The 11,042-nt window shown below is 62.8% G+C and overlaps 4 protein-coding genes across 4 annotated transcripts; 2 read left to right on the forward strand and 2 right to left on the reverse strand.

The window, feature by feature from the left end:
• The first annotated feature begins 1,090 nt into the window (after positions 1-1,090).
• Positions 1,091-2,559, forward strand: GGTG_07528 (hypothetical protein). The gene has a single exon (XM_009225352.1). It carries the CDS (start codon positions 1,350-1,352, stop codon positions 2,241-2,243), a length of 894 nt encoding a protein of 297 aa, XP_009223616.1. The 5' UTR covers positions 1,091-1,349; the 3' UTR covers positions 2,244-2,559.
• GGTG_07529 (hypothetical protein) lies at positions 2,303-6,811 on the reverse strand. The gene is made up of 4 exons (XM_009225353.1): positions 6,153-6,811; positions 5,750-6,079; positions 5,296-5,691; positions 2,303-5,243 (listed from the first exon to the last, which is right to left on the reverse strand). Exons 1-4 carry the CDS (start codon positions 6,276-6,278, stop codon positions 2,679-2,681), a joined length of 3,417 nt encoding a protein of 1,138 aa, XP_009223617.1. The 5' UTR covers positions 6,279-6,811; the 3' UTR covers positions 2,303-2,678.
• A 190-nt stretch (positions 6,812-7,001) lies between these two features.
• Positions 7,002-9,027, forward strand: GGTG_07530 (palmitoyltransferase SWF1). The gene is made up of 2 exons (XM_009225354.1): positions 7,002-7,682; positions 7,744-9,027. Exons 1-2 carry the CDS (start codon positions 7,437-7,439, stop codon positions 8,767-8,769), a joined length of 1,272 nt encoding a protein of 423 aa, XP_009223618.1. The 5' UTR covers positions 7,002-7,436; the 3' UTR covers positions 8,770-9,027.
• On the reverse strand, positions 8,805-10,938 carry GGTG_07531 (hypothetical protein). The gene has a single exon (XM_009225355.1). It carries the CDS (start codon positions 10,754-10,756, stop codon positions 9,146-9,148), a length of 1,611 nt encoding a protein of 536 aa, XP_009223619.1. The 5' UTR covers positions 10,757-10,938; the 3' UTR covers positions 8,805-9,145.
• Between the last annotated feature and the right edge of the window lie 104 nt (positions 10,939-11,042).

Here is an 11,042-nt window from a genome sequence, read left to right on the forward strand (position 1 = left end):
TGACCTATAGCCGTGACCGTCGAGGCACAACGGGCTATGTTTTCCGGTTTAGGGGCATTTTGATGATGATGGACAATGGATACCATGCGAACCGCCTCGGCGAGGGCGAGGATTCTTTTTTTCTTTGCTCGTGCCCAACTGCTATTGCGGTTTCCTTGCTGGGTAATTGCCCGAAATCCACTGCGGATTTCGGATTTGGGGACTTGTCGAGCATGTGCTGTGAAATTGAGAGTGAAGGGATTGACTCGGCCACGGCAGAGTGGACAATGGAATCATTGATCCCCACCACGGCGGTCAAAATTCGCCGCCACCAAAATCGACATCGAACACTTTACAAAGATTGCGCCAAACCCGTCAAATGTTACTAGGAGACCGTTCCAAATCAACGATAGCCGAAAGCGGGTACAGTACCAACGTCCCGATAAGCTCTGAGGCAAAGTCAAGGGGTAATACAACGTGCATCCACGCTCGCGGGAAAAGAGCCGCCAACAGAGGAGAGGAGAGGTCATCACCGTATGGAAATAAATGCAAAACGGTTCAAGTCTCGTGTGCTAGGTAGCATGGTACGGTGCTGCGGCCGACGGGCGGCCCCCACGCCCATGACCCATCCTGAAGAGGACATCTATCTGCTTCGTCTCTGTTGCCGGACTTTGCCGCCCCAGTCCGAGGCGACGGCCGTGGGGTTTCGGCGAGGGAGATGATTGTCCGGCCCTTCTTCCCCCCCTCACTCCCCTCCCTTTCTTTTTCCTCCCTTCTTCTGCCGCGGTGATCCGCCTCGGCCTGCATGATAGAGTGGGCCCCTGGGCACGCGCTGGTGGACGATGCTAGTTGCTGCCGGAGCCCGACTGGGATTTGCCTGCCTCCGAATCTGCAGCAAAAGATGGCCTGGTCGTGTGGCTCCCGGCTGGGTCTTTTTTTTTTTGACTGACTAGGTTGGAGGGTGTTGTGTGGGTTCCAACAGTCGTGTGTGTGTGCGTCCATGAGGGGCATGGAAAAGGTTCACTTTTTTTTTTACTCTTTTTTTTTTCTTTGAGTTCATGCCCAGCCAACAGGCCTGTTTTCTCCCAGCCCACCACCACCATAACCGCCACCATAACCACCGGCGGTCTGGCCATCAGGCGATCCTGACCGCCAAAAGACGAAGCAGCAGAAGAGGGGAGCAGTACCAGAGACGCCAGCCACCCTCGTCTGCGTCCCTCACCCTCGACATCAACTCTCTCTCACACTCTTCCGCCATCTCCTCTCCTTCTCCTCCTCTGGCCCCGGGGCATACCCCTCTCCCAACCCCACACACTTACACACACAGACTCTCTCTCTCTCTCACTCTCACACACACCCAATCCACAGCCATGACGGCCCCGCCGGTCCCCTCCCAGGGCGGCGTCTACGCGTCCGTGTACACGCCGTCCTTCCTGTCCATGATCTACGACTACCTCGTGCTGCGCTTCAACATGCGCTACATGTGGGGCTGCCCCACCGACGAGGTGCTCCTCCCCTTCTTCGCCGAGGGCATGTCGCGCCGCCACCTCGACGTCGGCGTCGCCACGGGCTTCCTGCCGGCCGCGGCCCTGTCGCGCGTCTTCCGCAAGACGGCGGCGCAGCACCTGACCCTGCTCGACATCAACCCCAACCCGCTCGTGGCCGCCGCCGCCCGCATCCGCGCCGTCGCGGGCGCCCGCACCGACGTCCGCACCGTCGAGGCAGACGTCACGGCGCCGCTGCCGGCGCCGCTGCTCGAGATGGCCGAGGGGAGCAGCAGCAGCAGCAGCAGCGGCGTCCTCGTCAAGCACCACCACACCGACAGCCCCAACACAAACAGCAGCAGCCCGCTGCTGTACGACAGCATCAGCATGTTCAACCTCTTCCACTGCGTGCCCGGCTGGCCGTCCAAGCTGGTGGCGCTGCGGACGTACAAGTGCGTGCTGGAGCCGACGCGCGGCGTGCTCTACGGCTGCACCGTGCTGGGCGAGAGGGCCGCAACGGGCTGGCTGAGCCGCTGGTACGTGCGCCTGTACAACCGCTTGGGCGTGTTCAACAACCTGCACGACGACCGGGAGGGGTTCGAGCTCGCCCTGGGGAGGGAGTTTGAGGAGTTCGAGACGTGGGTCGTCGGCATGACGCTGCTGTTTCGCGCCACCAGGCCGCGCCTGGTCGACGTCGAGGACGTCGAGGAGGTCGTGGCCAAGGACGAGGCCGAGAGTGAGGAGGCGGATAGTGACGAGGAGGAGGGCGATGACGAGTGAATCCGGCGGGGTGTATTCCCGGTCAGGGTAGAACATGACATTGATTTTGAATCTCACGCCCGAGTAGATGAACAACACCCAAGCCCATCACGGCAAGTTGTGTGTTTTTATTGGCCGTGCTAGGAGGGTTGTGGCTTATAGCACACACGCCCGGCCAATAGTATCTCTAGATCTCGCGTTGCAGAGCACAAGAAGTCGCGTAACACAACATGAAGTTCGCGTGGCCAGAAGCACAAGGCTCCAACATGCAACAGTGTGTGTTACATTGCATGCGGCGTAGTTCCTTTCTGCTCCTCCCATCCACTTGGCACAGCAACCCTCACTTTCGGGTAAATGAGCTGTTACACTCTCGGACCAACGTGACCATGTGCCCGCATATTCGCCCATCCGCAAGCACTGTGGTAGTAACATACATATACACTTGGCTCGACAACCCTAAAACGACCCAGCCGACTTCCTCCGCGACTCCATCCTCTCCAAGTCGGCCAGGAACCTCCACCGCCTCCGCAGCGCCTTGTCGCCGCCATGTTTGCCCGCCAGCCTCCACCGCGCCCCTTCCTCGCCGCGCACCAGGGCGTCCTGGAGGTCGCGGTCGTCGGCCGTGGTCCAGACGCCGCGCTTGTCGGGCGGCACCGCCACCTCGAGCTGCCTCCGGCGCGCCTCGGACCCGCCGGCGGCCGCGGCCGCGGCCGCGGCCCGGGCCCTGTTCTCGTCGATGACCTGGTTCAGGAGCGGGATGGAGAGGCACGTGGCCATCAGCAGGTCCGTGATGGGCCGCCGCGCGTACCCCAGCGACACCCACCGGTCCACCTCGCTGCCGATGCTGGGCTGGGGAGGGGCCGCCGCGCGGCGCCCTTCCGACCCGCGTCTTTCGGCCGGCGGCTGCACGGTCCGCGAAGCAGCTGGCTTTGCCGGCTTGCCCACCAGCCCATCCACTATGCTGGCCACTACCGAGTCTTCGCCGCCGCCGACACCCAAAGCTGGTCCGGATGCTCGTGCCGAACCCTGGGGCCTTTGTGATCTCCTGAAAGCTGGGGGGGACAACGACTCTGATGACGCTGGCCGGCCAGGCGGGGAGTTGGCCGCAAGGCCGGCATGAGTGGCGCGCCGTGGCTGGGTCCCAAAGGCATATGTCCGTTTCGGCGGGCGAGCCGGCGTGGGCGGCGGCGCGTCAGACTCTGACGAGGACGGCACCACGACCTTGGGCGCTTCCGTTGACGGCCTGACAGAATCCATCGAGCGCCTCTGTCTGGGCGGAGCCGGTAGTGTGCGCTTGCCCGTCGGCATCTGCAGTGCCGACTTTGGGGCGACATGACAGCGGCGCCGAGGGGGCGACACGCTCGGCTCTCTGCGTTCGGGTCGTTTCCCAAGAGTTTTCTCGCTCGGCCCGTGGCGGGGCTTCGGCGTCGACGCGTCGGCGGGCTCCTCGTCGAGATGCGACCTTCTTAGCGCCCTTGTACGCGGAGGCCTGGCGTCTTCGGCAACAGCAGCGAGCAGTAGCGGAACGGGTGTGACGGGGTATTCGTCCTCCTCCGACCTGAGCTGCTGCGATGGCGAGACATCGAGCCCGTCCGGAGCGAGTCCCACCTCGTCGGTGTGCACGTCTTGTGTTTGGGAAAGCCTTCCCTGTGTTGCGGCATCGAGCTTCCAGTCTTGTGTTTCGGGCTCGACGGGCTTCTTTCGGGTCGGAAGGGTGGGTGATGTCGTTAAAAAAGCCATGTGCCGAGCCGGGGGGCTGCTGTCTAGTATTTCTTGCCGTTTCAGGGGCGGCGGTCGTGCGTGAGAAACCTGGGGCGTATCGGGTATCTCGAGGTCGGCCTTCCTGCGAGCCCGTTTACGAGGAGTTCCGCTCAAGAGGCTGAGGTCCGAGTGGAAGGCCTGCTCGTGACGCCGCTTCGGTGCAGCCGCCGCGGAGAGTGACGACGCCGGCCGAGGTTGCTCGTCCATCTCCTTGGTTGCCTCATCCTCTTGCTCGGTTGCCTCATCCTCCTCTTCCGTCCCCTCGTCTTCCTCCTCCATTCCCTCATCCTCTTCCTTAGTTCCCTTAAGCACCTCTTCAATTCCCTCATCTTCCTCCTCCGTTCCCTCACCATCTTGTGATTCCCCCGGCTCGCCTTGTTCAGTCTGATGCTCCCTCGCTGTTTCCATCCCTGCATCCTCGCTCTCAAGATCTGAACTGCTCGCCCCGTCCGCTTCGTCGTCAGGCTGCCACCTGCTCATGGCGTAGTCGGCTACTCCGACAAAGTGTTCGAGGTTGCGCTGGAAGCACTCGGACACCTTCCCGCAGACCTCGGGGTCCTTGGTGGTGTCGAAGCCGAGGGACGCAGCGACCTGGGCCCAATCACACCGGTCCAGCGGCAGATTCTGTGACCGGAAGGCGCGATAAAGATCCCAGACCGATATCTCTTCGCCGCGGATGATTGGCGCTGGATCGATGGCATCGGGGTACTCGGCCTCATACTCTATGATCAATTTCTCAAACCTATTGAGCTGATCTTCTTGGGCCTCTCCATCTTCGTCTTCTTCATCTATCTCGATCTCTTCGTCGCTGCCGACTTCCTCATCGCAGTCTGGTTCGTACTCACGGCTGGCCCCGGCACTGGACTTCACCGCTTGATCATCCTCCCCCTCATAGTCTCCATCCTCGTCCGCTTCTGGGCTCGAGTGCCGAGGCCGAATCAGCGCTTGCGCCGAGCTGTGGGAAGCCTGACCACCGGGTGATCTAGGCGCTGGAGCATTACGTTCTGGAGCAGCAGGAGGTTGAGCCGGCGTCGGTGAGGGCGGGGTATGGCCGACCTTGTTGGACACTTGGAGTTTGGGTGGAGGAGTCTTGGTCTTCTGGGGCTGTGGTGAGGGGTTTGAGGCATGGGGACGGGGTGTGTTTCCAGCAGGGGCCGTTTCGGCAACAGTGGCTGGCGATCTATTCGAAGCAGCCTCAAGTCTTGGGGCGAGTACAAGTTTGTATCGGGCTCGCCAGCTCCGCGCCGAGTGGGTAGGGTTCTGTAATGAAGGTTAGCGGGGCAATTAGGATGTCAGACGCAAAAGCACATACCTCTTTGGCGAAGGCCTCGTACAAGAGGTTTCCGTACAAGTATATCCTTTTGCCTTCTGCCTTGCTCCTACGGATCGTCTCTTCGATCATTTGGAGAAGGCGGTCGTCCTCGTCAGGACTGAACTGGCTGCGCGGCTTCGGGGCCGACAGTTCAGGACTTGGCGCCTCTTGAGCCAATGAGGACGGCCCAGACGGCCTCTGTGGCTGCACAGTAGGAGGCTTTACGGCACTAGATTCTGCATGCGCGTTTTTATGTCGGGGCCCCTGGATTGCCTCTCGCACGTCGTCTTCGTCTTCGTCCTCCCAATCTTGCCGTATCGGCACATTATTGCCAGCGACAAGAGAGAGTCTCTTGACCCATCGATCTTTCCAAGACTGCCACGTGTGTCGTGGATTCTTCAATACAGTTCATGTCAGTCCCGTGTCTTGGAGCAAAGATATGAGGGGACCATACCGTCTTGGCAAATTCCTCGTAAATGCCGTTGGCCTTGGCTCTGTCCAGGCGGCGGCGGACATACTGGGTCAGGACCTGGTCGTCCTCTGGCGTGTAGGCAGTGCGGGTGGTCTTCACAGAAGCGCCGGCCGAGGGACCTGCCGCGTTGGGATTCGTCGCAGCTGGCCGCTGGATGACGAAGGCCTCCTTGTCTGGAAGCTCGCCCCGCTTGATGGCCTCGTCGACGAACTTCCAAGAGTACGAGTTCGGAGGAGCGTGCTTGGGCCTTGCGTCATCGGCGATCAACATGTCGGCCATGCGCTCAAGTATGACGACCTCGCCGCCATTATTCTGTGAGTGAGTGATTGTCAGTGAGGACCCGACTATGGTAGCTGTCTCTGGGCTGAGGCGGGATGGGACTTGCTTGTATCTTTGCTATCCAGTCGTTTCGCATTGGCACTCTGAGGGCAAGCCAAAACTTGATGCCGGCGAACAGTAACGCTTCGGAACTGCCGCCGGCGACGTTGTCGTAGGTGATGGGGACAGGCATGGTGATGGTGGGTGTTTAACCCTAACCCTTGCCTGTTCGCGACGCAGGTAGGCCGGATGGCAAATCAAGCCAAGGTCCAGGGAGCCCCTTCGATTTTGAATTGGGAAATTGGGTGTTCGATTCCCCGTGTTCCTCTGACGGGGAGAGAAAAGAGCAGATGGGCAGTCAAATGTCCTTTCCTTGCTGGCGAAAAGCGAAAAGCAAAGTCGAAACGCTCAGTTGAAGATTGGAAGACGCGCGACATGCGACATGCAGCGCGTCTGGTGGGGTGGCACTTTAGTTGCTGGAACCGGGTTGGTCAGGCGCTCACAGCAGCAACACGAAATCGAATGGGTTCCAACGACGGTGGTTGAAGGACAGTGAATGCAAAGCAACCGCAGCCTGCCTCCATTTCGACAGCGAACTGCAGCCCTCACATTTAAAAAGCCATCACAGCCCGGGGAAGTCGCTAGGCGCTGCGTCGGTGAGCTGCCACGCTGCACACCTGCCCTCTCGAAGCGATGACGCGTGACGGAACCTTGTGAATCTGAATTCGTCCCACGGTGACCATGGGACAGAAGCACAGAAGCACAGAAGCCACGCTGAACTCGCTTTGGTGCATTCGAGTCGGGCAAAATGCATCTAGCGGGGCAGAGTCTCAACCACGCAAGTAATGTGGAGTCTCAGCGGGCCGTTTCCAGATGCCTCAGCTGGCCTCACTGGTGGAGGCAGCCAGTGGCGTCAGCACTGGGCGCCCCCCAAATATACAAAGAAAGAACATCAGCAACTTGCCGACTTTCACCATCCTCTCGAAACACGCGGGCCCATGACTCCCACGATGCAGGCCTCTTGATCGCGCTCCCACACAGCTGATCTGGTGACTTTTGCCTCCTGCACGGCCCTGCAAGGGGGGGCCTGCGACGGCACACGTGTACTGTGCTGTACCTACCCGAGGCAGATAGTTGAGCGCCCCACGTCGCTTCATCCACGAGGCTTGAGCTGACGGCGCTGAGCCGCCTGACAGGTCCGCCCTGGCGCCCGCCTATACGTAACCCGGCTCCTCGGGCCCACGGCTGGCCTGCCCTGTCTCACACTTCCGTCATCGCCGGGCCTGTCACATCACCACCATCCACCATCCATCTGGTCACACTAGTGCAGGTCCCTCCTTCCCAGTGTGACATGATGGGCACCGTCGCAAGGATCGCCGCCGTGGTCCTGGCCATCTCGTTCATGACCTTTGTCGCCTTCTTCGGCCGTCTGCCCGCGCTGAGGAACACGCCCATCGCATGGCTGCACCGCGCAATATGGGTCCACTTTCCCAACGCCGTCCTGGCCGTCGACCGGAAGCTCACGGGCGGGCGCTTCACCGAGTCGCTGGTGCGCTTCGGCCGCTTCATGATGCACGATAGACACCCCACCGTCATGGTACGTGGCCTTTTTTTTTGTGTTCATCTCATGGTGGTACCCCCTAACCAACCTCGGGCAGATATTCTTCTTCGTCCTCCTGGCCGCGTCCGAGGCCGTGGCGCTGCCCTACGCCTGGCCGCAGCTCACGACGGCGCAGCAGGCCACCACGGTCGTCACCGTGGCGCTCCCTTACCTCTTCCTCTACCTGTGCGCGGCGGTGGACCCGGGCTACGTGACGGCCGAGACGCACCGGCGGCACATGTCGGCGTACCCCTACGACTTCACCCTCTTCCACCCGGGCCAGGCCTGCCGCACGTGCGGGCTACTCAAGCCGCCGCGCAGCAAGCACTGCTCCGTCTGCAAGCGCTGCGTCGCGCGCATGGACCACCACTGCATCTTCATCAACGGCTGCGTCGGCGCCGGCAACGTGCACTGGTTCCTGCTGCTGCTACTGTCCACGGCCGTCCTGACCCTCTGGGGCGGCACCCTGGCGCTCTCGCTCGTCGCCCGCCGCATCCGCGGGCGCGTGCCGGACTTTTCGCTCCTGTGGTGGCGGAGCGGCGGCGGCGGCGGAACCGGCGGGATGGACCTCGCGACCTACTTCGTCCTCTGGGCCTGGGCCATCCAGCAGCAGGTCGAGCTCGGCGCCGTCGGCCTGCTCGCCACGCTCTGCAGCCCGCTCGTCTGGGGCCTGCTGGCCTACAACCTCTGGAACGTCTGGTGCGGCGTCACCACAAACGAGTCGCTCAAGTGGTCCGACCTCGGCGAGGACATGGCCGACGGCCTGGCCTTCAAGCGGCCCGTCCCGCCGGGCCGCCTGCGCGACCTCCGCTTCGAGGCCGCCTGGACGCCCTGGCCCGTCGAGCCCCAGCAGGTGGTGATACGCTCCGGCGACGGGAACCCGCCCCCGGTCGAGGGGGGCGGCTTCCCGGGCCGCGGCGAGTGGGAGCAGGTCTGGAAGCTCAAGGATGTCGAGAACCTATACGATCTCGGCTTCTGGGACAACCTGCGCGACGTCTTTGGGCCCGCGCGCACAGACCACGAGAGGGACGTGATAGTGCCCGCCCGGGACGAGGGGAGGGCCAAGAGGCGGCGCGTGAGGTGAGCGGTGACGGCGGGGAGGGGTGCATCAAGCGACTATACGATCGAGATGGATGTATATAAAGTGAGGGTTGGTAACGTGACCGATTCCATGGTCTAAAGGAGTCGGAGCTGCCAGGCTCGCAGACGGACGGCCTACTGCTTACTATATACGACTGTTGGAAAAACAACCATAAACAAGTTATAGACTCTAGCGAGGTATAGAGCGAGGAGATGGTTACATTGCACAGAAGACATATAGAGATATTGGTTTTTTTTTTTTGGCTGCCTCAGATGGCATTACAGTAAACCGGTCTCACTTCACCACAGCGAGGCGTGTTTGTACAGTGTTACATGTTTATACATTGATTGTCCGCGACTAGTAGGGCAGAGCATAAGTACTAAAAACTCGCGTGTCGGGCATTCTGCGCCCCAGACTTGCGCTTGCCGCCGGCCCTCGCGGAAAAGACACTCGCGAACGGGTCGGCGGGCGCGGCGGGCTTGGATGAAGCGCCGCCGCGCTTCTTTGGCGCATTCTTCCCGTTGCTCTTCCCGTTGCTCTTCCCGCTGCTCTTCCCGTTGTTCTTCCCCTTTTGCCTGTCCCTCACCTTGTCCCAGTAGCTGCGGGCCCGCGAGGGGTTCTTGTTTTTCCCCACGCCGGCCGCCCCGCTGCTGCGCATCGTCGCGTCCGGCCGGAAGCCCAGGTCCTGCTCGGGCTCCTCGCCCAGGAACAGCTGCGGCTGCTGTTGCCGTCGCGGCGAACCGCCTTTCCGTGCGCCGCCGCCTCTGGACGCTGCCGCCGAGCGGGCGAGCGTCGCTGCGAACATGTCAAAGTCGTCGGGCTGCGAGGCTGCCGGCGGGGCGGCGGCGGCAGCAGCGGCGGGCCTGCTGCGTTCTGGGGCGAACTGGATGTCGTCAAACGACACGATCTTGGAGGCCGCCGCCGTCGTCGTCATCGCGGACATCGGGAGGGCCTCGGCGGGGACGTCCTCCAACAGGCCCGCCAGGCGGCCGATGAGCAGCCTCACGCCCGAGACGCCCAACCCGACCGGCCCGCCTGCGGACGAGACGAACACCTCGCGGACCCAGCCCTTGTCCTGGCCCTCGGCCCAGTCCGGGCCGGGCCGGCGCTCGGCGGCGCGCAGCTCGTCCCAGACGTCGACGCACAGGCCCGCGGCCGCGTCGGCGCTGGCGCCGCTGGCGTCGGCGCCCATGATCTTGTCGCCCTTTGTCAGGACCACGGCGACGCGCACGCCGGCGCGGCGCAGCAGCGACAGCGCGAGGCGGTCGCCGTCCTTGACGCCCGCGACCGAGTCGATGAGCAGCACGGCGCCGCGCAGCATGCGCCGCCGGTTCAGGTACTTTACGATCTCGTCGCCCCACCCTTCGCGCGAGTTGAGCCCGTACCCGGGCGTGTCCATGAGGTAGAGCTGGTGGCGGTGGACGGGCTCGGCCTCCCGCGTCCGCGTTTTGGTGTCCCGTCGCTGCTCGCCGCGCGACCGCCCGCCCTCCTTGCCCGGCTCTTCCCCGCCGTCGCTGCCCTCGTCCGGCCTGCGCGGCGGCGGCGGGCCGAATCCGTACGCGTTGAGCGTCTGCGTGCAGCCGGCCGAGGAACTCGTGATGGCCAGGGCCGGGATGGCGCCGCCCGACGCCGCGGCTGACAGGTCGGCCTGCTTGGCGAGGGCCTTTGTGACCCTGCCGGCGCGGGCCGAGGTCATACCGGCGAGGGCGTTGATGAGTGTCGACTTGCCGACGTTGGATCGCCCGACGAGGCAGACTTCGGGCACGGCCGTGTTGCGCGGCAGGTTCAGGAAGCGCGAGACCGAGTAGAGCAGCTCGGGCCGGTGCTGCGGGCGCCGCGGGTCCGGCAGGAAGAGCGCATCGGCGGCCCCGAGGGCGGGCGCCGGCAGCTCGCGGGTCCGCAGCGCCCGCGGCGCCGTGGGGATGTTGGAGGGGCCAGGGAGGAACGAGACGGCGCGCGCAGCCGTCTGGGTGGCCCTGGCTCGGCTCATGCTCGTCGTGGTGGTGGGGGTGGTGGTGATGCTCCCCGTCGATGAGACTGGGGCGCTACCTGTAGGATTTCGGGGGCATGGGAGGCCGAGTTGTTGCCTCCTTGACCCATTAGTATAATAAAAAAAAAGTCTTGTCAGCCGCCGGCGCCGTCTTCAAGGTCGAAAAACTGAAAGCCCACGAGTTGTAAAAATTGCCCCTTATCGATTGGCCAAGCCCGCATCATAGGCCGGCCCGCTTCGCACCCGATAAGATAAGGATTTCAGATCTTCCATTTTCGTGCCCCCC

Source organism: Gaeumannomyces tritici (genome assembly GCF_000145635.1).
Source record: "Gaeumannomyces tritici R3-111a-1 unplaced genomic scaffold supercont2.4, whole genome shotgun sequence".
In the NCBI taxonomy this organism is placed as follows: domain Eukaryota; kingdom Fungi; phylum Ascomycota; class Sordariomycetes; order Magnaporthales; family Magnaporthaceae; genus Gaeumannomyces; species Gaeumannomyces tritici.

What these genes read in the sequence shown, in the direction of transcription:
- GGTG_07528 (XM_009225352.1), top strand. Translation starts at nt 1,350, where the DNA reads ATGACGGCCCCGCCGGTCCCCTCCCAGGGCGGCGTCTACGCGTCCGTG.
- GGTG_07529 (XM_009225353.1), bottom strand. Translation starts at nt 6,278, where the DNA reads ATGCCTGTCCCCATCACCTACGACAACGTCGCCGGCGGCAGTTCCGAA. An exon ending in ACGAGGAATTTGCCAAGACG is followed by an intron (nt 5,692 to 5,749) that starts GTATGGTCCCCT and finishes ACTGTATTGAAG; the next exon opens with AATCCACGACACACGTGGCA. An exon ending in ACGAGGCCTTCGCCAAAGAG is followed by an intron (nt 5,244 to 5,295) that starts GTATGTGCTTTT and finishes CCTTCATTACAG; the next exon opens with AACCCTACCCACTCGGCGCG.
- GGTG_07530 (XM_009225354.1), top strand. Translation starts at nt 7,437, where the DNA reads ATGATGGGCACCGTCGCAAGGATCGCCGCCGTGGTCCTGGCCATCTCG. An exon ending in ATAGACACCCCACCGTCATG is followed by an intron (nt 7,683 to 7,743) that starts GTACGTGGCCTT and finishes AACCTCGGGCAG; the next exon opens with ATATTCTTCTTCGTCCTCCT.
- GGTG_07531 (XM_009225355.1), bottom strand. Translation starts at nt 10,756, where the DNA reads ATGAGCCGAGCCAGGGCCACCCAGACGGCTGCGCGCGCCGTCTCGTTC.